Genomic DNA, 24,908 nt, shown 5'->3' on the forward strand with positions numbered 1-24,908 from the left:
CACTGGTCGCCGGTCGCCGGTCGCTGGCCGCTCTTTTGTTTGCATTTCGCCTGTAAATGAAGCGTGAAATTAGCTGCAGTGCAGCCAGTCGCAACTCGATCGGAGGAGGATCGCCTCCAACCCTGACTATGACTCTGACTCTGACGCTGACTCTGACTCTGACTCTGAATCCAGATCCGACTGTGAGTGCATCTGCGACTGCGCGACTGTGGCGTCGCATTGTTTGCTTCTTGTTAAGGCCCGACAATGGGATAATATGGCAATATAATGGCAACACCAAACTATTTGTATGCAATTGCCATTAACACTTTATTTATTGCCTGGCGGTACGAGCAAATTGGGCGACTCCAGCAGAGACCAAAGAGTGGCAAGGAGGCCGGGGCAGGGGCATGGGGCATGAGGCGGAGACCGAGACAGCTTCCAGTGGAAAATGCTGCAAGTGGAGAAGTGGCTGGAATGAAGCCGTCGATGTATAAGGCCAGGTTATATCAGGCCTAATGAAGTAGTTATCAAGGAATGGAATCTGTTAGGACTGAACGAAAATGGCCAAGACCGGATAGGTTCTGTAATAGAAGGGGGGCTCTCGAGGGGATTGGTCTATAAGAGTGGGAAACTCTACAAATGGAATTCCTTAGGTGGAAATGCCTTTCATGAAATATGGTTAATAGATATTTATCAGTTAATCTAATAACAGTGATATAGGAAAGGGATAAATTAAATATCGGAATATTATAGTTTCAAACAAGAGATAACATTCAATTGAGATAGACAACGAACCTTCGAGGATAGGTAACATCCAGTAATTTACATGCAATCGAAATTTATTGATAATAGTAATGAAGTTATCGCTATCGATTGTTATTTCGATTAAAACTTCCAATTTTGTAAAGATTTGATAAAGTTTGAACAGATTACGATAATTTTCAATGGCTTTAAATTATGTTAGGAATAGAATAGAATAAGAATTGATTCGAAGGAGTATAAATAGTTTTAGATATACGTAAAATAGGGAGTATGGGTAGTATGAAATTTGTTAAATGTTGAAACACCTCTAAATTAAATTCATATATTATAAGAATCCCTTGCCAACACCTTGGAACCTCTATTAGAAACCCTTTGCGTCCGTGACTCAACTCAGGGGCCTCATCTGTCATTCGCCCTTTAACTCTTTGTTTCTATGACCCTTTCAAACGGCCAGTGCATTTCCCATTACCATCCTGACACCCCAGGCAGACCCTATCCCTATCCCTCGATGTTTACGTGGGTAAACAAGGCAATAATCTACGACTACGTACGACTCCGGCAATCATCCAATAAAGCCAACAAAGTCATTAACGAGGCCCTTAACACTACTAACAAACGGTTTATATGGTCCGAGGAGAATGCTCTCTCTCTCCCTCACTGGCTGCGGCGCTGCCCCTCATCCCTTCCGACCTCTCTCTCCACCTTCCGCCTGTGCCACAACCTCCCTCTCCCCTTCCTGCCTGTGCCACAACCTCTTTCTCTCTATACCTCCCTCCCTGCCGCTTCTATCTCTTCGGATGTGTACATATGTGGCTTCCAATGCCATGGTTAAATTATTTAATTTATGAGCCGCAACATCGGGAAACGAAACGCATCTATGGAAACGCAGAAGAGTTAACCCACGGCGGAGGGGCAAATAAATTTCCATTTTGCTAATCAAATTTATTGCACTTTGTGCCGAGGCTTATTCAATTACACTCCAACAAGAGGGAAAGAGAGGTATGGAGTCCGAATGATGGACAGAGAGAGCGAGAGAGAGAGAGTCTGAAACGCATACCAAGAAAAACAGAAAAGAGAAGCCGCTCGCTTGGCGGGAGAGCAGACGCCGCCGCCATTACTGCGCTCCGTTCGGGGCGACGCCTCCCATAGGCTGCCGCCGCGACTCGCTCTGGCCCTCCCGCTCGCACTTACAGCCAAGGGGGCGGAGCACCTGCTGCCGCAACACCTGTGACGATCGATCGCAGCCGTCGATCGCATAGCTGCCTCTCGCTCCCACTCACAACAAGCAGAGCAGGGCAGAGCAGAGGCTATAAACAACTCGGGAGAGAGGCGCACAATCAAGAAACAGCAGCAGCAGCCGACTCAGCCGCAGCAACAACTCCAACCGGTTGTGGCACCTGGGGAACGGTACGAACCCACCTGAGTTTTCACCGGCGCGGCAGTGGCTCTTACTGTAGTTCGCTTGCGGCACTGACGGAGCCCGGTCATCGTCTTTCGTGTTCGCGCTCTCGGTTCCGTTCCGACATATCATTCGTGGCTGTCTGGTTCTCCGTTCTCCTCCCGTTGTTTGTGTTGCACAGTGCCGTGTGGTGGAGTGTGTGTTGGTGTCTTTGGAGGTGTTAACCACTCGCAGATAATAGATCCACAGAGTATTGTTGTATTGAGTTCTCCGGCACAGCCACAGCCCCCAGATCTGACAGAACTCCAAGCCAAAGACTGATTGACGGAGTGCGGAAAGACCGTCGGCAAGTGCTCTCCGATTGTTGAAGTGAACGGGAAGTTCTGATACCGATAATACCAGGCGAAACAGAAGAAAATAGGAAGAGATAGGAGCTCTACAAGGAAGATATAACACTGCTATAGGCCCCCACTGAAATATACGAGAAAAAGGTAAGGTTCTGAGAGCTAAAAGTTGGAAGAAACTCTAACAAGTCTCTAACAGGACAAGCTAAAATTATCCTCTTTCAACAGACCATCTATAGTTTTGAGAATAGATTCTTATCATATTCTGTAGATAGAATAAATCGATAGAGAAAACCTTTCCTAATTTTGGAAGTCGCAGAACACGTGCCGCGACACTATAATTACCCGGTAGTCTTTATGCCTCCATAGAGATGCATAGATATAGAAATATATGAGTGATTCTAAAGGAAAAGAAGGAGGATAAAGTTATAAATGGGAACTATAACCACTTCCATATGTAAATTAAGTAAAAGAACCTCGTAAAGAACCCATTACTTCAGTCCATCTTGTCCAGATTTTATGTCTCGAATCTATATCCAGAAATAATATGAATGATTCCATCAAAAAACAGATAGATAGTGAATGCTAGGACGGGAACTTTTTATTAATAAGAAACCAAACACAAAACATAGATTTTTGTATTCCATTCATACCTTATCCATTACCATTATCGATGGATATTATATTAAGGTATCTAGTTTAAAGATCTATAGATAGGATTTGGATAGGTCCAAAGTAGATAGCTTTCCCCGCATGGGTCATATGTTTTTGCAGCTTTCTGTACAAGTTACTAAACAAAACCATCATGGAAACCCATAAGAGACGATCCACATGGAATAAAATCGCATGGGTGATACCCCAAATCGGACAACTTCCGCTTGCATTACCTTGCCACCCCAAACTCCCGCCAAACCTCTTCAATTTACAATCTGCCCAATTGCAAGACCTCCCCCACATTCTTTCCCCCTCCCAATTTGTATCACTTTTGCGGCTATCAATCCCATGCAAAGATACGATCCCAGCTCGGACTTAACCTACTTCTCAGCATGATTGACAAATATTACAAGTATAACCCATATATATTTTATAATTTCATAATTCCCCCGACCAATCTACCAATCTACCAATCAAGCAATCAGTAAACGAAAGGAAAGGCTGAATTAAAAGTAAAACGTAAAATTAAATATCATTAAATTTGATTAATTCCCTAGCTGGACACATCCTATCTCGCCTCGTATCATATCAATCCGAATCATATCATCGCTGTAGACCATCCCGAGCGACCAATAGAGACGGAATTTGATTAGCCACAAAAGGGGAGGGGGCTCTATGGGCTCTGTGCCCCCCAAAGTAGAAGACTTTGCTTGAGCTCATGCTGATAGCTCGATAAGTTTATCGCTGATTGGGTTTAATTAAACACCATTAAAGAGTACAAATTGTCAGCGGCACAGGCTGTGCCAATAAATCACGTTTTGTCTGGCTGATGTTTTCAGCCCCCCAGTGGGTGCTTGTACCCGTGTTTTCCTACAAAATAAATGAAATTAACCGGGCCCCCGGCTATCGGACTGAGATAATCGTGTCAAAAGCCCTGACCACTTCACTTTGGACGTGGACGAGGGCCTTGCGCACCTCGATAGACAGATAGATATGTGCACCATGACACTGCGTCCGACTCCGTGCAGCAGATAAGCCCTGACTTCCATCCATCCCAGAGAAGGCGAGGTCTCCGGCCTCTTGTGATAATCGAATTGGCCAGCACTTGGCCCCAGCGATTGATTTAATTAATAATAATGCCCATGTGACTTGTCAGCAGCAATTCGAACGCAAATTGTGACGCAAATAGCCAGGCTATCTCCGGGGTAGCATCTGCCCCCGTAGACAGTGTTGGGAGGAGGGAGATCTCCTCGCCTCCGATAAGATTGTGGTCCTCCTTCTGAGGCAGAGGCAAAATTAAAATATGTTTCCCCCAAAAAAGAGAAGCACCTGGATGGCAGGTTCAATTCAATTACGGCAACATACAATTAAAACTTGTTGCCAGATACATACTATAGATAGCGTGCTCATATCTTATAGATACAACCGAATTTTTGGCAGCTATCAGAACACGAACACACGTTCTGATTGCTCGTCGATTGTTCGACAACTCCCAATTGGAGGGAGGCGGCGGGCGCTGCCTTTTGATGGAGGTCTGATTGAGCAACACCCCCAAGAAGAGACTCTCCTCGATCTGTTTGTGGCTCTGTGGCTAAGATGGCGCCAAGTCTGCTGCGGAGGATTCATTGAGATGTGCTTCATTAATTCCAATTCCCATCCTGGGATCCCATCCCATCCCATCCCTCTCTCCTTTCGCTAAATGGAACATGCAAACATGAGAAATCAACGTCGTCGTCGGACACATCTCCAAATTGCTCTGCCTCGGATTCGCTTATCAAACCGTACAAGACAATGACAAAGGGCAGAGGTAGGCCAGGCAGGGGCAGACCATCCAGACAGACAGACAGATGGAGATGGAGATGGAGACGACGGCGTCGAGCAACAGTTGTCCGAGCAACAGATCAGAGATCCCTCCCCTCGATCCGCGCCACGATCCTCCAGTGTAGCCTGCTGCTGCTGTTTCTGCTGTTGTGTTTTTAACATGCATTTTATGAGTAATTGGCCCCGCATCAACATCACCAACATCCAACATCAGCCACAGCATCGCCATCAACAACAAGCAGAGCCACAGCCACAGCCACAGCCAGAGCCACGGCTTGAAAGTGGGCTACGCGTCTGGCTGGGGACCTGCAACCTGGGACCTGAGTCACAACTTGAACCTGCGACTACCTTGGGGGCTACCGTCCCAGCAATCTACTCCATTAGGGTGGCCAAACCAGATGGAATGGGAGAGACGAAATCGAACAGGGAATACCCTAAAAAAGACCCTCGTTCTTTGCGGGACAGAGACCTCTACTGAAGATCTAACACCATTTCAAGCGATAAAGAGGATACTGGAAAAATATAGAATGCTTTGAATAGAGAGAGATTTGGGAAGAGACACATCAGAGACGACATCACTAGATGAATATCTTAAGGATGTATCTAAAAAGGTTTTGTTCTGTCTTCAAATCGCACACATTGACGAGAACAAAAGATAAATTCTCGAAGATCCAATATTCTATAAGAAAGATAGATAGTTAGCCCTACTCGAAGTTCGCTTCACTTCCAATATCTCCTGCCAAACATAGCCCTTGATTATGAAGTGAAAGCTATCAACATCTGTTTACCAAAGGGATCCCAGCTCTGTGCCACCGCTGATCACCTGATCACCTGACCATCCCATCTGTTGGCTATCTAGGGTAGGGTTAGGGTAGCCCTCAGGTCGAAGTGTCTTTCGGCCGATTGGCCAGTAAATTGAATTAAGATTGCCCCCAAGAACAACAAATGAGGCGGCAGGCAGCTTCGACACAGGATATGAATAAACTAATTATAATTGGGAGTGTGTGCATTAGAGGCAGAGGCCCATAAGGTACAACGCACAGAAGAACAACAGCAACAGCTACAACAACCAGACGATGATGATGACGGGAGGCGCCTGGGCCAACAACAAGAATGCTGCCTTATCGCACCTGGTCCAAAGACGGCGCCAAGAAACAAACAACAAAACAACGAAAGAGGGAACTCAGGTGCAGAGGCTTATGCTTACCACAGCCACAGCCACAGCCTCGGATTCGGCTGCAACACCAGCTCCAGCTGCCTCGTCGTGGTATCAATTTTATGTATTTTTGGGTGACTCAGAAGAGCTCGACGAAAATTAATAATTGACTTTATCAACTGAAACTATTAGGGAAGAGAGTTTCTAAAGAGTGTCTCAGTGGAATGATCGGTGTAGAGGTGTTCAGGGCTTGGTAGAGGCAATCCATCAAGCGACCACACACTCGGCTGGGGATCGTGCATCGGGAGTGGAGCAGCCCGTCTCGTATCACCGAGAACGAATGAGCTTTCGCCTTGGGGCTAAGCCACCCAAAATGTTTGCCATTATCATGGCGGGTGTAGTATGGTGGGGAAATTACAATGCCGATCATCAAAGTGTGACTAAAGTGGTTTAGCCTAATGTAAACCCATAAATAAACAGCCCCAGATACAGAGACGCGACTGCAGACGAGACTGGAGGACTGGGGAGACTCGGGAGACTCGGTAGACACGAGACGGAGACGCATTAACAAAATGCCAGAAAAGAGCTTCTGTTTGCTGTTCTACCTGGTCCGAAGCAGCAGTCGAAGCGGCAGCAGTCGTCCTGAGGTCCGTCCGTTGTGGCTTTTAATGAAATATGCCAGCACACGGGACCGACGAAGAAGCTAAAAACACAAAAGTGCAACCATAAAAACGACACCAGGCCTGAAGGAGAGACCAGTCTGTGTGGAGTTGAGTTGAGTCGAGTTGAGTTGTGGAAAGAGTAGCCCGCAAAGGCAGAAACATTGATGCTTATCGAGATGACAGAAGTGACGACAACAGTGATTTACCTGTGGAAGTACACTTGTCTTGTATTATGAATTAATTTCTTAATTTTCCATATGTTCCATGTCTTAGGAAAACCCACACAGACCCTACAATGTTGTGTGCTCTTAAATATTTCCCCGAGACACTAATGGAGCTTATCTTTAAACGGAACAAGCAACCGGCAAACAAGTTCCAGTTCCAGACGGGGAATGGGTCTGGGTCTGGGTCTGGTTCTGGCTCTGGCTGTGGCGCTTTGCCCGATTAGCATCCAGGGACTAAACAGAGAACTTCGACTCTCTGATGTTGTGTCAAAATGTTAGGCACGAACTCGCCCCCGCCTGGAGATACTCCTCTGTCTCGTCCACTTGGAGCCTCTTCCTGGTGTCCGATCCGGACCGCTTCTGCTGCACTATCTGCAATTGGGCAGAGCAAGTGCAGCGTTAACTTGATTAGTTGTTGTCCCCGGCACTGACTAAATGAAGCCATGAGCAGGTCTGCACAAAAAATAAGAAAAATAAGAAAACCTGACAGTTTCTCCAAGCGAACCGAATCGAGCGAGAGCTCTCTTGGCTTTGCCTTTTAATTACCCAACGAAACGTCAATCAGAGACAACAGCCATCACATCATCCTTCTGCAGCACTCTTTCCTCGAGCTCGAGCTCTGGGCCTGGGTCTCCTCTGATTGCTGCAAGGCAATAATAAAGTCGTAACGCGGATACAATTATAAGGCGGCTCTACAACAAAGCCAAACGGCACACATTCCCCGCATACCTTTCGGTAGTAGTAAGTCGTACTGCCACTGCCACAACCGCTGCTCCACTGCCACTGCAGCTACACAGTTCGCTATCGCATGCAATGAATTAATCAGTTTTACGGGTTTTATAAGGAAGGGAGGATGAGGAGGAGGTGCAAGTGCAGGTGGAGGTGGAGGAGGAGGAGGGACGCAGCAGACATAATTGCAATTCGTACAACTAATTTAATAATTTGCGGTCCACGGTCCGCAAGTCGCTCGCACAAATTAAGTTTGTCAGCTGTCAATGCGTGGAATTTGTGGACAGCATTCAAAAACTGACAGCGCAAATCATATCAGGAGTTATGAGTTATTAACTTGAACCCATCCAGCAATCAGACATCAGGCATCAGAGGACAAGGTGCCTCAACAAGTTGATGGACCCTCCATATGTGTCTCCCTCTTCCGAGTGCTCCGAGTGCCCCCAAAGGGTTGTTGCTTGGTTGTTGCAACTTCATTCCGCAAAAGAATGCAACTAAATCAATCACAGCCACACTAATTTGCCATTTAACAAGGTATTTGGACAATTTTGATATATGTATTCAGCGGTTTCGAGCCACTGAAATGTCAACAGAAGCAGCGGCCATCAATCAAGCAGACTTTTGGGCATGGGACAGGGACTGGGACTGCGACTGGAACCGGCTTCTGCCTCTCCGTCTGCCTCTTGGCGAACGCGTTGCAGCTCCAACGGAAGGTTACACATCGGGTCTAACCATTTAGTTGTCATTAAAGACCCTCGTATATTAATTAGCAAAACATGAAATTACCAAAACTTCAACTCTGACGTGGAGTTCAGTGCAGAACGAGGAGAGCAAACCAACTGCTGCTGGCACCTGATATTAATTTGATCTGATAGAAGCGACATGGACACGGACCTGAACCTGCTTCTGCTTCTGCTGCTGCTGCTCGAACTCGAACCCAAAGTGGAGCTGTAGCTGCTGTTGAGTTGATGATGATGAAAATGAAGTTGCCGCCCAATTTAATTAAAATTCCAAACGATCTGCACATGAAAGCTGCCATCAGCCATCAGCAGCCCATAGCCGGGGCCCGGCTGAAAAATAAACCCAACTCAGCGAGTCAGCTGAAACGTGTTGATGGAAGAGATCAGCTGACGGACAGAGCCCAGTCTGTGGTGTGGTCATCGATTTGCATTGGTCTGTGATGAGACCACAAGCTGCAGTGGGACACAGTTCAGACACCGGGCCATGACCATAAGGCACGCTCCCGAACCGCAACACTTGGCCAAGGAGAATTTGTTGCTAGAATAAAATAGTTTTGGAATTGCAGAATATGCACAACACTATTTGAAGAAGTTTCCTTTCGAAAATATGGTTAAATATGTTCAAAATCAGGTATAGCAGATCGCCTTTTATATCCGACTATAGGTAAATGCATATAAGAGACAGAAGGTAACCTGTCCCTCCCCCATACAGTGCATATATATGTATATCTTGCCTACCATACATTCTTATAGCCACAATGAGGAAAATAAGTTTCCATGCTGACCTGTCTCTCCTGCTGCGCACATTAACCGTCTCTCTTCCAGTGTGTCTTAACAGTTCATGTCCGGCGTGCACTCTCATCCAGTGAGAATCGTTCTCTTAAAAGTATCGCCCCTTTCGTGTTACTTAAACTGTTTTTTATAGAGAAATCATTGGCCACCCAGTATAAAACTGCACTCTTCTGCTTTTGACGATCGCATTTTATAAGCCGAACACTGCCCAATACCCTATTATCCCCCATCCAACCACACTCAATTCTTTTTTGTTGGACAGTGTAATGCTGTAACCGCAGCTCTAACCTCGGAGGCCCAGTCCCGATCCGATCCGTTCCGTTCCGACTTGGTCATGGCTGCGAGCGAGTACGAGTCGATGGCAGAAATTACAGAAATTGGCATAATAAAGTGCACGATAATTGCACGTTTAGCGTTTATTGAATTACGAGCTTCTAATGCGCGACTATAACCCCTAAACCCGTCTATAATCTGTACTCACCCCCGCTCCTCCGTTTTCATTGCAGCTGCCTTTGGAGGGATACTGGAGTACTGGAGTTCTGGTGCGCCTTGGTGGATTATGGGCATATCGGAGGAGATCAAGCTGGAGGAACTACCGCAAGAAGCCAAATTGGGGCACCCGGATGGCGTTGTGGTCGATCGTGGCTCGGTCCTCGTCTCCTCGGCGTCGGCGGCAACGGCCGGGGCCTCGCTAACGGTTTCGGTTTCTGGAGGCGCACCCAGCGGCGCCAGCGGGGGCACCAACAGCCCCATCTCGGACGCCAACAGCGACTGCGAGGCGGACGAGTATGCCCCGAAGCGGAAGCAGCGTCGCTATCGGACAACCTTCACCAGCTTTCAGCTGGAGGAGCTCGAAAAGGCCTTCTCACGCACCCATTACCCCGATGTGTTTACGAGGTGAGTAACGTAAGAGTGAGAACCAAAACAACAACAAGAACAAGAACAAGTATACATATAATATGACAAAAGATAAGAGGGCCGAGGGCCGAATGGAAAATGGCCCCAAACTTTCGAGAGGAGAGAAATGAAATTTGCATAAATCGCTCATCGAGACATCAGCGCGACGCGACAAAAGGGAGAGACGCTCCTTGGTTTTACGACTCGGGTGATAATAATACTTATGACGACCCCCCCGAGTGGATGGATCTTCCATCTATCTTATTTGGAGCAACATTTGGATGGGCTTTTACGGGCTCGATTCGATTACAAATCACCAAAGATCAGGCATCATCTCTCATAGATCCGAATCGATGACCCTCTCCGGAGTTCAATTAGCATGCTGAAACCTCTCGAGAATTTAGTCTCGTTCTCCGGCTGAAAGACAGCCAAAGTAATTGCCATAAATTAAAACTCAGTCAGCTCCCAGTCCGAGCCCCAAAGTGAACTGCTAATTGAGACCGCACGATGCCCAAGCGAAGCACTACAACAAAAATGTTACAGAAAAGCTCACAAAGTCAATAGCAGCAACAATTAGATCAACTTTTTGCCCGCTTGTAGCTGCACTTCTCAATTCAATTCATTAAGGCTGCTTGCTGCTTGATTTGAATGCCCGGCAATTAATTAAGCAAATAAATCAAATCAGATTTAATTTGTGTTTACGCTGCAATTAGCACTTGTGTAGGTGTATTCGCGCGAGAGTCACAGAAAGAGACGCGATAGAGGTCGAGCTTAGAGAGAGGCTCACATAAGTGAGCGCTTTGAGAAGCGCATAGAAGGGCTTTCTTCGCTCTGTCGAAAGCTTCCAGATGCACTTTGACAGAGAGAGAGAGAGAGAGAGACAGAGAGAGCTTTCTGAAATAAGATATGCAAAGTTCGGTGATAAACGCGATTAGAGAGACATTCTAAACGAGATAAACTCTACAGAAAATAAAAAGCTTTCAATTCCTAACCATTTCAATTGATTATAATCCATATCCTCTCTCTATTTACCACTAAACCTCTGGTTTTTCATCTTAATTTTTTACAGAGAAGAGCTGGCGATGAAAATTGGCTTAACCGAGGCGCGCATTCAGGTAAGGCCCCCAGAGAGCTATGTTAAGGAGATTTGCGGTTGATTCGCGTGCCCCACGTGCAGCCGACAATGTAGTAAAATTGAAAAATAATGGAGCATGTCGTCCCTAATGAAATCGACTCGAAGATAGGCACTCTGAGAGGCATCCAGGGGAGAGCAGAACAGCAGAAGATGGGGAGAAATGTGCATTCAATTTTGGTTTAGTGCCAGTCATTACAATCCCCGGCGCTTCTTGTTTTTAATTATTGCCCCATGCTAAACAACATTATTTGCTTAACCGAACATCCATTTCTCCCAGGACTACATACAGTCCATTCTCTGTTCCGAGTGCGAGTCCCAGTCCGACTTTGAGTGCAATCAGCCACCGTTCTTGTCCCTGGGATCGACATCGACTCCCATATTCAGATTGTTATGTTAAAAACTAATTAAAGGGGCGTTTTCAATAACAACGCCCATTAATTGGATGAGGAGTCTTCCGTGCAATGCAGGAGGATGCTGCGGATACCGATACAGTAGCCTGCCAGCCACACATAATTCATGGCCCTCTCTCCTTCCTTTCTCGTCTTGTTGCAGGTCTGGTTCCAGAATCGTCGCGCCAAGTGGCGCAAGCAGGAGAAGGTGGGTCCACAGTCGCATCCCTACAATCCCTACCTGCCCAGCGGCGCCGCCAGCATGCAAACGGTGGTGGGGGCCGCCCTGCCGCCCAATCCCTTCACCCATCTGGGTTTCCAACTGCGCAAGCCCTTCGATGCCCAACACGCGGCGAATCTGGCCGCCTTCCGCTACCCGCATCTCTCGGCAGCGCCCATGATCCCCTCCGGCTACTTCAATCAGTTCCAGCGGTGAGTAGCGCCCGGAGAATCCCCAAGAGAACTAGCTCCTTTAACCCATGATTCTCCCTCATTTTAGAGCTCCTCCTCACATGCTTCCCCCAGGCATGGCCGGGATGTACTCGCCCTCCAGCTCCTTCCAGTCGCTCTTGGCCAACATGACGGCTGTGCCGCGGGGCCCGCACCTGCCGCCAATGGGTGGAAAGCCCATGCTGGTAGGGTCCCCAGACCTACACTCGCCCAACCACCTGCTGGCCTCGCCGCCCACCTCGCCCGCGTCTGGAGCCTCGCAGCACCAGCACCAGCACCAGCCTCCGCCACAGCCGCCGCCCCCACACGTCCAGCCCTCGCAGCTGTCGCCCCAGCAGCTGGTGGGGATTGCCCTCACCCACCAGGCGCCCTGCGGCTCGCCCACACAGACGGCACCCGTGGCCCTGACCCTGGCACACTCGCCGCAGCGCCAAATGCCGCCGGCCCCGCTTCCGCCGCCCCGATCATCCACGCCGCCCGAGGACCGACGCACTTCCTCCATTGCCGCGCTGCGCCTTAAGGCACGTGAGCACGAACTGAAGCTGGAGCTCCTGCGACAGAATGGTCATGGCAACGATGTCGTCAGCTAGCTGGGGGTGTGCCCCAAGTTCCTGCTGAATATGCTGGAGATCCCAAATCCAAGTGCAAAACATTTGCTGGTTCACTTTAGTCGTAAGCGAATAAGTTATTTCATTGTTTGTACAAGTATTTAACACGGAATTTTCAAATAAATTCACAAAGTAAATTGAAGAATGAAAAGCACATCTAAGGAATATATAGGCTGTCCTAAAGAAAAATTGGAGAAACTAATAGGAGGTCTTCACTGAGACGAAATAATATTCAAATGTGGGATATATGTAGTTTCTACATTTAAAATACAACATTTTGAAACTCATTCACCTTTCACGGTTGCTGCTATATTTATACAAGATCTTTATCTACAATCTTGAAAAGTTTCTCTATCGATGAAGCAGGGACTATCCCACTATCTAGTAGGAGATTTTTTAAAGGAGCATCAATTCCCCTTCAGGATTCCATCATTGTAGAGACCTTCCATTGTAAACAGGCTTCTAGGCCCACAGCTTTCCCTCTCAAAGACACCACATTATTAGTTATAGACAATGCCATCAGTCGCCTCCTCGTTTTCTTTGTATTCTTTTGGTAATTCCCACAAATTACCCATAAGCCGCGGCCTAATAGCATCTCCCTTCCCCCTCGTAACCCTCCTAATATGCGTAACAACACCTACTTAGGAGTAGAGGAGAGTCGAACACTGAATCACAGCCAGTCCGACCAGATCTTGGGAGTACGAATACGAGTCGAGTCCGAGTCCGAGTCGGATCTGCCATTAATCAGTTGTATTCCCATAAATCAGAGAAGAGAATGGGATTGGGAAGGGAGCCATGAAGAGAGGCATGATCAAAAACAAGAGAATCATCATGATCAGGGGAGGGTGCTACAAATATAAATTTATGAATAAATTAGAAACAAATTAAATATGTTAATGATTCGAAGTCGAAGTTCGAACAACAATGATCGCTCGATCTGCGATCGAGAGAGCGGGAACTTCGAACATTTGGGATCTCCAATCGACAGAGACACAAAGAGAGAGGAAACTTCGAGAGATCTCGCTTGAATCTTGGATCTTCTTCGATCTGTAGATGATTTCTCTCGCTTGCTTTTGTTTGTGAATTATGCGCGGTAATTAATAAAATGGAATATTTATGATAACATTTATAAAACACGAAGTTGCCTAATTCGATTACCAGATTTTTTGGTCATCCGTTCGTTTGTTGCCAGACTCCGGACTCGGCAGTGAAGATACGATACTCGTATTTTATGGCACAAAAAGAGGCAGTGCCAGCTCTTGACTTGGAATCCTCCTCACATGCCCTGGTAATTGCGATGAGGTGGAACTGTGATAATCATGTTTAACCGACGGACAACGGCTGCAGGGCCTCTCCTCCTCTCAGACTGTATAATTTTCTGTGTCTCTCTCTCTCTCTGCGTCTCCCCCGATGTTGGTAACATTTCATGCATTTCAATGAGTTCGTCAAATGCAGAATATAAAAAAAATATACAGGGAAAAGGAGAGAGAAAAAAGAGATCCAAACAATTAATTTGCATAATAATCAAGCCAAGGGGAGGGTTTAAATATGGCTATATGGGATGGAGGAGGGCAGCAAAGAGGGAGGTTCAACAACCATATTAATAATCATTAATTAAGGCGACTAATTAACGCTGACATTAAGAGACTGCATTTTAATTACACCCCTAAGTCCGATTGGATTTCATTTGATATTAGTTTAGTTTTTGTGTTCTGTCTGGCTTTGGAGATTGCACAATACCTACACAGCGACAAAATATGATATGGAATGGAGTGAAATAAATCATAAATAAGAACACTATAAGAACTTTTTACAGTATTTCCGATGACTATTTTATAGTAACAGTAATGCTTTAAATTATTCTTGCATAAAAAAATGGAAAATGTGATTAAATAGTACCATTTATTATATCACTGTTCTATCAGATCCTCCATAAAGATTATGGTTATGCACCATTTAATTGAAAAAAGAAAAGCATGTCTTCACCGACGCTTTGTTCTTAAATTTCTTCTATTCAGCCTCTCTCTTTCCGGTTGAATTCCCTTTTTTACTTGATTTCTTGCAGTGCATCTCCAATTGCTTGTACAACATCTCTATTCTATTTGATTAAATGCATTTAATTTGTTGGCAAATTTGCACAAAAATATTCGATTAATGCGCTTTTTTGTTAGGTTTTAATTTAATTTATCTGCAACACAAACTTAATTGTTAATTCCACGAGCCTGACTGCACAAAATCAACAAAAAAGAACAATCGGAAAAGTAGGATCGAAATCTTAGATACCCTGGAATACTGCATATAGATCCAAACCACTTTGGATGTTTAATGAATGTATCTTCGAGGTTTGGTAACCACTACTTTTAAAGAAGCACAAAACAATATTGGCTTGATCACAAAAAACACGATATAATATAGTAATACGATCTTGAAAGCAGCAAATCAGGATCAACTGAAGCGTATGTGGCATGGAAGTGGACAGAATAACAAGGCTAATATTGTCTTAACAGTTTAAGCTGTAGATTCGGAACACTCTCCATCCCTGGCTTACAAAATCATAAGACCCTGCTATCTTTCCAGGGTATCAACCACCAGAAGGAAGCAGAACGAAGGCGGTTGTTTTTTGCTCATTTTTCCTTACTTTTTCTTTGTGTTGGTTGCTGCCTTTTTTTGTTGCCTTGCAAGACAAAATGCAGTTGCTGTTGTCGCTGCTGCCTCTGAATATAGATGTATGTATCTGTATAATTGCTCGAGTGCATTAGTGTGTGTGTGTGTGTGTGTGCATCTGTGTGTTTCGTGTGTCGGCGCAATTAAGTTTGCGTTTAATTTGCAATTATCCAAACGACTCAAACTAATTAGCGCCACTTTGATTAAGCCTGCCAACAACAAAATGGAAATGAAAATGGATAGTGGATAATGGATAATGGAAAAACGGAAAATATTTGCAGCTTTTCCATGATACATAGTCACAGACCGCAGAGGGGGTGAAGGTAGGGAAGAAAACCGAAACCAAAAATAATAGTTAAGTGCAAAAATCTTTATTCGATTTATGACGAAGGGAATTGCACATGATTGGAAATCATTGTGGCCCTGAAATATATCCACAGCATTTACATGGGTATGGGCATGGGTATGGGTATATGCATAGATTATTGGCCATAAAATCTCCAAACAGACAACATCTGTGGTGGGAATCGTTTTTGTAGGGAATTATAAATTCATTCCGGCAAACAAAAGACTTAGGCAACGAACTAGAGGGCGAGACATCTGCGAATCTGTAGCTGTAGCTGTGTCTCTATCTAAATCTGTATCTGTTCGATGTGAATGAAACCAGTAATCCAGTTACATGTTTGAGCCCATTTCCAGGGCAGTTGATGAGATAATCTCCAATCAGCGATGGGAAATCTGCCGATATATAGAGAGATATTAAGATACATACTCGAAAATAGAGAGAGAGGGAGGTTTCTGTACCATCAAATCTAATCATAGTTTCTCCATTTGCCTCAGAGTGTGTATCTAGATGATAATCTATTAAGATCATAGATGTTTCAATGATGAGATCATCTCTCTAACATGCATACGAGTATTTCCTTTGCTCATAAAAATAATCTTTATAGATCTTTCCAACACATTCCCCCAAAACTCATTCGACACATTTTATAGATTCTGGAAGGCACACTTTTACCTTCAGTGCCGATAGATCGGAGATCCGAATGATCTGAGTCATTTTTGTTTACCCTAATAAAGAAAACTCTTAGCAGTAAGTTCTGAATCTTTAAGGTACAATAAATAATTGTGATTCATCATTTGATCGCATTTAGAAAAGCTTGGAATTCATATCCTACAAATTCACTGATTCCCATTCTTCGATTGATATTATTGGTAAATCGCATAGGAGATGCAATTTTAAACATTTCGGATAACTAATAATGTTTAATATTATGGAACCATAAAGTTTTGTTTTAAAATTTGAATGCCATTCGATTTGAATGGGCTTTGAAGATCGAGCTTGTATTTGAAATATAATTGCTTTGAAAAGTTGAGGCATCCATACAGTGGGTTTGTTTTCTTTTGGAACATAGTATTTTTGCAGAGTATTAACTTCCTCAAAAACTCACCAAAAATCCAACTCTTGTGCCTCTTCGTATGTTCATGTAAACTTTCCTTTCGCTTGTTTCTCGCGCAGATGAAATTATTCAGTGTTTGGCGGTTGTTTTGGGACTTGTGCATAAATTAAATTAAGGCAGACTTCCCGCTCGACTTGCAGATGCAGGGTATCTCCCAATGATGGGAAGGGGTAGAGGTAGAGAAGGAGATCCGGGAGATGGGAAGGGGCAGAGGCAGAGCAGGGGATCCCAGAGATCGGAAGAGGAGACATGGAAGAAGCTAACAATTCCATTTGGCCTGCTGCAGCAATTGGAGCATGTCGAACGGGGCTTTGGGGGCTGTTCGGATCCTAATTAACTTGTTGCCATAATTGCTCACTTTTTATGTGTTGCATGTGATTGTTGCATGCTGCTGCTGCTGCTGCTTCTGCTGCTCCTGCTTCTTAGGGGGCAACACTGGCCAATGGAAGAGTGCTACAAATTTCAATATAAATCAAGAAGTGCTGCTCGTGCGACCTCATAAGCGCCGACAAAACGGTAACGATGTGACTTTTATTATGTCCCAAAGACGACGCCACATGGAACCCACACACAAGGAGAGACAGACAGACAGATGGAAGAAGAAGGAGAGAGAAAGAGAGAGAAAGAGGGAAACAGGGAAACACAACGAAATGAGAAACATTTGGCGCCGGAGCAATTAGTTATCAAAGACGTCGCTCATTGACAAGCAAAAGTCAAAGCACTCGAAGTGCCACCCAAGACAGAGGGACAGAATGGGGATGGGAATGGGAAGGGGAATGGGCAGGAAAGCTATATAAAGTGGACATTATCCCCATATATATAAATGATGACTCATCCACGGGTCCGATATGAAGACAAAAGAACGACGACACCGAAGACGAAGATCGACTACCGAAGTTTTTGGTGTAAGTGAAGGCCCCCGCCTGGAGATGGAGCCTCTCCCTTCCTCCTCCATCCCTCTCTTTAACGTGCCGTGGCATGTTGTGTGTAGCACCGCCCCAAATCATGGCAGCGTGTGCCCCAGACCCCAGACCCCAGACCCCAGAGACGTATATTAAAACGTAGCACCGGCTAAACATTGATCCTTATCGACATGGTCCCAGAGAGCGAGAGGCATGGGGCTTGTGTGTAGTACCCACTCGATCTGGGGAGAGGCTGCAATTGGTAGCCAGAACAGCAGTGGCAGTGGCAGCAGTGGCAGCAACAACTTAGCACGAGACACACTGTGGACACAGCACGCAAGTCTCAAGAGGTGCCTCTGTCTACGGACAGCCACAACATATCCCTTCATGCTTTATGAGGAATCGTTGTAGCTGAAACTTAACAGTTTGTTGATGTTCGAAAGTTAATGTATACTTGGTACGGGTTATCCGCTTGATTACGAAAATATCGAGACTCATACCTTTAGCTCCTTAAAAGTGCGGCACTGATTTAGAGACAACGAACTTTAACAAAAATTTTGTTAAGCCAAAGTTTATGTATCTGAAATAAAGTCAAGGAACAACAGCATTAAGATATGAATATTCCATAGTTTATAGTTATTAATTCTTATTTATTAGTGATAGATAATAGTATAACAGATAAATCTACTCCTATAGTATTTCCACTTAAAAAAGTTCGCTCAGAAACCAAACCTCAGCCCCAACTCAAATTCGAGTTTTGAGTTTATATTTTATGTCTCCATCTAATTAAATCTAATATATATTTATGTATCTCCAAATTTCAATCTATGTATCGTTTTATATTCGTTTAGCGATGAGATACAACTTCCTATATAGAGAGAGATGTGAGTAACATCCTACTGACCCATTCCCACCCCAGGCCCCAAAATGAATTCATAATTCGACTCAAACTCGACTACGAAATGTATGCGCTAATTAAATAAACATAAAACCCTGGCCGGGCATTATCTACGCCTCCTTAGCTTATCGGCCAGCGACATGTGTAAGAGATCGAAGAGATCTCTGGAGCATTTGCATATTTCTGCCCCGATTTGGGGATCGCCTTTTGGATGCCCACGCACCTGGGGCCATAATGAGGCTGATTAGAGCGCGTTTTTGTCGTAGGTGTTGCAGCGTGTAAGATTAGATTAGGCTAATCAGCTGGATCTGCCACAGAAGGGGGCAGATAGTGCGCAGCTATGGAAAGATCAAAACCGAAAGCCGTGGGGCATGTGAATGGCCCACTCGCAATACGGAGGAGAGTGGCCAATGGCCAATGGCCATCGATAATTGCGGCTAATTAACTCTGCAACTGCAACGTTGCACCGCTGCAATGCGATTTATAATTTGAGTTTGCCACAAATTAAAATTGCCATCGGGCAAGGCATTTGCGGCATGCGACGCTGCGAAATCTGACAAGCGGCAACAGCATAATAAAAATATGTGAAATGTGAAATTAAATAGGACGCATCCAGCAGCTGCCTCAAATGCACTGAGAGAAACCAGAGGAGAGACAAAGGATACCAAGGAAGATTGGGAGGGTCTTGCGTGATTATCCTTTGAAATGTTTCATAGATTGTTTGAAGAGAATTCCGACAAGTGAAAGGACATGATCGAAAGAAGTTTTAGAGCCTGATCCGTGGGTAGTACTAGTGTTATATACATATTTCAATTCACAAGGGAGAGAGAGAGAACGCAAGAGTAACCCTATACTCTTCCAGTACCCGGTATAAAGAAACTTGGAAACTTTCACTGATAATATCTCATTTCTTCCAGTGCCCTTTTCGTTGACATATCTGGGCGTGCCCCCCAAAAAAGGAGCACATCTCAGCCATGCCCTGTTCTGGCCTGTTCTGCCCTACCCTTTGCTCACTAATTTGCCATTTAGTGAGGCATTCAAGGCATTTGGGTGACAAGAGCAAGAGCAAGAGCAAGGACGGACACAAGGCGGCCAAAACTTTAATGGCTTAATGTGGCAAATGTGGCAATGTGGTATATTTTGGCCTGGCCCAAAGCATTGGCCACATTTCGAGCAATTTTTCTGTTATTTGTCTGATTTTTCAATCAGCAGGAGAGAGAGAGAGAGATGTAAGAGATGCAGAGTGCGGTGGAGGCAGTGCAATTACTCGGCCGCAGAGCAGATCGCTTAAAATCTTATTAAGTTTTGTTTGTTTTCATCATTATTTTCACGGCCGAGGCCCATTTTCGGCCATTAAGAGTGAAAATCTTGTGTAAATCGAATTATTTGTAATTTATGGTGTGGCAGCAGCAGCAGCCCCTGCTCCATGACTCCCCGACTTGTCCAGTAAATGGAGGATTATTACCCATCCAGCCGTCATCAGCCATCGTCCCGAGCCCCATCCAGTCATCGACTCGAGGTATAGCCATAGCTAAACCAATAACCATTAAGCGTGCTAAAATCAATCGCAATTGCCCGATGCTGGCCCGGTACTGGTCTGGCCTGGCCTCCACCTCCACCTCCACCTGATCCTCTCCAGACTCCTCCACTCTGCGACTCCTCTCCCTCTTTCTGCGGTTACAATTTGCAGACGATTTGCGGTTCCGACTCTCTGTCTCTCTCTGTGCGATCGGTGGTGTGGGTTACCTCAAAAGCCAACATGGCTGGAGGATCGGATCCGCAACCAGCTCCAAGAGAGGGGGGTCTACAGACCAAACTGGTTCAAACAGATTATCGATTTTCAATTACGCGGCGAGTGTGCGGCTAAGTAGTTTGGTTTTTGTTTGGTCTAGCAATTTTCGAAGGCAAAACTGCAGCTGCAGTCCCAGGTCCAGCAATCATTTAGTAAGTAATCGAAAGGCGGGGAAAAATAGGGGTAAAAACGATCCAACAATACAAATTATGGAACGGACTTGGATGAAAAAGATTACCAAGAATGAATATAAATAATTTGTGGAAAAATGTGCATAAATTCCGAGCTAAAAATTAAGAAAGGGTATCCATTTTCAAAAGATATTTCCAACAAATTTCAGGAAACATAATCAAAAAAGTTTTTATAGGAATTGCTAAAAGAGCTCAAATTCAGTTTTCGCCAGAGTTCTCTACAGTAACTCATAAAAGTTTCTAAAGTGTTAGTTAGTTAGTTAGTTACCTCCCAATGGATTAAACAAATTGAGTGCGACACTCGGCAGCAACTACCCATCAACCTCGTGAGTCTGTCACTCACTAACTAACTTTCCGACTAAGTGGGTGAGTGGAGCTAACCATATACATACTCATATATATGTAGTTGTAGTATCTTATCTAACGAATCGTTTAGCAAGTATAACCCGTTTGCTGCCGGCGTGTGACTTGTCCCGCGAGATCTATGAATGAAAGCGGCTTCCCGAAAGGCAGCCACTGCCACAGTGAATGCGAGGAGACCCCAAGTTGGGAGCTATGCTAATCGGTGGGATTATAATTAATTAATTAGGCAGCTAGCCATGATCCGCTTTAGGGATCACTCTCTTTCTCTGGAGGCTCTGGGATGAGCCTCTGTCCGAGTTTGCGGCCTAAGTCTTTTGGTTTTGGTTTGCCTTTGGTTTTGGTTCCGTGTCCCAGACTTCGGTTCATTTTTGGGTCTTACTGCCTTGATTGTTGTTCCAGCGAAGCGTCAGAAATTTAATCAAAATTTTCATAAACGCTCTCCGCTCCAAATTGCACATTTAATGACAATAATTTGCGTAATGGATTTTCATGTTCTCGTAATTGAATTTATTTTAATTTAAACTAAATTGCGCTACGCGTTACACGAATGGGGATGTGGATGTGGATGGTGTATGGTGGATGGTGGAGCCCCATCGGAGGCAACGGAATGTATAATTTTATGCGCTCACGCGGCCGCTCCACTAATTGATTATAATTCTGTCAGTCGCCACCGTTGCAGCAGGCTGCCAGGCGACCTGCCACTGCCACCGCAGCCTGTCCCGATGCCACTCCTGGTACTTCAGCTGGGCATGTGTCCCAGAGTCGCAGTCTCTGGATCTGCTCCACATTTCGCGCATTATTTCGCGCTCGTTAGCCGGCTTCGGGCTGCTGCAACATCACCATACCCAAGTCCCAGCCCATCATCATCGACAGCATCACCATCAGCCTCTCGATCGGCAGTGCTCCATCATCAGTCTGGGGGCTTGAGATGCGTGCGTGAATCGATCCTATCGTGATGCTACAGCAAGTATAATAATTTTGGGACTTCGTATCTATCGTACTACTCTTCATCTATAGAAACTTTCCTTCTGTTCTGATGGCGAGGCATGTATTCCTAGACAGAGAACATTCCGACTGCCTTTAGTTTCTTATCCTTATGTTTTCCTAACTATTTATCTATCCCCCACCCAAATCATAGGTCCTTGCCTTTTAGAAACCTCTGAAACTTATATCGATCTCTGCTTAAACTGTCCCACAAATCATAACCCCATTCCCCATTAAAATCACGCACTCCTCTCTAGATATAAGCGACTGCTGTGTGCCTGGCAGGTGTTTCGGGCGATCGAGCCCAGCGATCGATTCGCTTCGTGGCAGCCCGTTAATAAATACTCATCGCCGTACACAGTGGCCCGGTGTCCAAGGGTCCAGCGTCCGGTGGGGAGATGTGCGGCTCTGAAGAGAAGGTGTTCTGTAAAACTGTTTGATGGATTTCATAATAGTCGGACATTATGTTTGTTTCCGCTGTCAAGCGATGCTGTTGCCGCAATTTACTTTTTATGAATGTCAATGGTTTTTTAATTAATTGCAGGCCATTTTCGGAAGGCAGGGCCCCCCCACCCTCGTTTTGGTGGATACTTTATGGGCGTCGCTCTCATATGCAAAAAAAATTACGAACTGCTTTGGGGTATTGCATAAATCTGGATATTGATAGCCGTTCATTAATGCCAACCAATTCGATTCGATCGATGCGATCGTAAAATTTGTCTCACTTTTTGATGTGCCAATAACAATTCTCTCTATGAGCCATAAAAATAATTCCCAAATTTAATTCCGATTCGCCGATTTCTGTTTCATTCCGTTCCGATCGAGAGTCGAGAGCCTCTCTGCAGTTCATTAAAGGCGCTTAAATTGTATTTCAATGCAGAGTCCGGAGGGGGTCCACACGAGCGCCAGAAGCGCACAAATCCAATCAAAATGCACACCGAAGAAGACGCCGCTCCAGACCTCAAGTCGGTCGACGTCGACGTCGACCCCCTGTGCGAGTCATTGTCGTAAATCACACATTAAAATATTTATTTGTATTTTTAGTTGTTCAAAAATTAGCTAAGAGCCCTGCTCGGACGGACCCTGGCCATCGGAACATCGATCGTCTTGGGGTCGTCGCAGTCGCAGTCGCTGTCTCTGTCGCTGTCGGAGACGGGACGCTGGGCTTTTGTTGTGCGAGTGAATTTTAATTTCCTTTTTATGATATTTTAATTTATTTCAGCGTAAATCAAAACCCAAACGAGGGCTCTCGCCCGCTGCAGGGGCTGCACTTTTAATAAATTAGATTACTCTTCAGGTCTGCACATCGTCTCCGGAGTGGAGTGGAGTGGAGTGGAGCACCGAACGGCGCTTCCATGGATCCCATCCCCTCTCTGACATCAGCGCGAACTGCATAAATCTTTGGCCCTACGCAAGAGGCGGGAACGGAGAATCGATCCTCTCTTCTCGGAGGCTAACAAGCTGGAAACACTTTGAGGATGAGGTCTAAAGATCTGCATCTGCATCTGGATCTGTGGCATGCAGACCAAAGATTGCTTTTTCACAGCTTGTGGTACGTCCGGCGGTTTATTAATTTGACGTTTCCCTTCCAGTTGCGGCAGCCCAAGGAGCGGACGAGTGGACCAGCGGAACGGGGCAGTTAACGGTGCAACAATTTGTATACTTTTTCAGCTCCACATCCCTCTTGCCCCTGTGGGCGTGGCCAGGGGAGTGGGCGAGGTCCCACAGCAATTAGAACGAGATATGTTTTGGGGATTCGTTTTATGGTGGGACTTCACTGTTAAAGCTCCATGAAAGCTCTTAAAAGTTTAAGTGGGTTCAGTTGAATTTCACTAGATGTCGCCAGCCAGTTTCCCCTCTTATACACAGCTTATGCATGAATTTCTGGTTATTTTTTTTGTTTTTAATATAAATGTAGATTCATTTTGAAGACTTAGTTACTTGGTTAGTTATTTTATTTACATAGTCTATATATATACATATATGCGTTAGTTGACCGAAGATATATTCCCCTTCGAACGCCCCTCTTGAGAGAAAACTGTGCATCCCAGTGCATCCATTCCTTAACAGCTCTGTTGAGAGTCGTTCCCCATCGAACCATTGGCCTGCTCTTGGACTGGAAGGATTCATTTCAGCAGGGGTAGCTTCAAACCAGACCTGTAAAGCAGCATAATGAACCCCCAACAGAATGTTGCCCTACAGAGGGGTTGTTTTCGGGGGAGGATTGAAAGCTGTTCAGTCGGTGAACAGTTCTCTGTTGAAATCAAACAGAACCTTCGATAACAGAACTCTGGTAGAAGGAATTAAGAGAAGTATGGAAAGGGTTTAAAGGACCCTTCTCTGTTCACAGCGAATGTTGGTGATGCTGTTGCCCAGAAAGGAGAGGAAAGACAGCGAGCGGATAAGTTAATGTACAATGTCTGTTCGCTTTAAAAGCATATGAGGCGATGTTGTCTTTATGCCTGAACAGAGAGAGCCCTTCCTCCCTTGGCCCCCTGCTCCCACCGATGGCTGTTTACCCGCCTTGAGATGTGGGATGGGCGGGATCGGGAGAAAGAGTACGCCAGGGCATCGCATTTGCATAAAGCAGCGATGTTGAGGATGAGGGCGACGATGACGACGTCACCAACTTGTTAGCGGACGCTGGCATTTTTACTTGCATACATATGCAGAGATAATGCGCCGCCCATTGCCACCCAATGGCCACGTCCTTGCCACACCAACCACCACCCCAGCCGCAATGGCAGCCTGCAGCAACCTAGCCAACGCCATGCATTTCAGCGACAGCGACAGCGACAGTGGCAGTGGCAGTGGCAGTCTCAGGGGCTGGCAATGTCATGGCTGCGTGCGTGTCTAAGGGAGCACATAAGTCCCAGAAATCCCAGCGAGTCGGTGTCGTGTGCTTTGGGG

The 24,908-nt window shown here is 45.5% G+C and overlaps 1 protein-coding gene across 1 annotated transcript; it reads left to right on the top strand.

The window, feature by feature from the left end:
* The first annotated feature begins 2,248 nt into the window (after positions 1-2,248).
* On the top strand, positions 2,249-12,895 carry LOC6589504 (homeobox protein aristaless). Its single transcript, XM_002014558.2, has 5 exons — positions 2,249-2,634; positions 9,772-10,162; positions 11,232-11,277; positions 11,850-12,118; positions 12,186-12,895. The coding sequence occupies exons 2-5, from the start codon at positions 9,825-9,827 to the stop codon at positions 12,724-12,726; spliced, it is 1,194 nt and encodes a 397-aa protein (XP_002014594.1). The 5' UTR covers positions 2,249-2,634; positions 9,772-9,824; the 3' UTR covers positions 12,727-12,895.
* Positions 12,896-24,908: the final 12,013 nt, after the last annotated feature.

The sequence above is a fragment of the Drosophila persimilis genome, unplaced genomic scaffold, assembly GCF_003286085.1.
Source record: "Drosophila persimilis strain 14011-0111.01,24,50 unplaced genomic scaffold, DperRS2 tig00000191-arrow-pilon, whole genome shotgun sequence".
NCBI classification, from domain to species: Eukaryota; Metazoa; Arthropoda; class Insecta; order Diptera; family Drosophilidae; genus Drosophila; species Drosophila persimilis.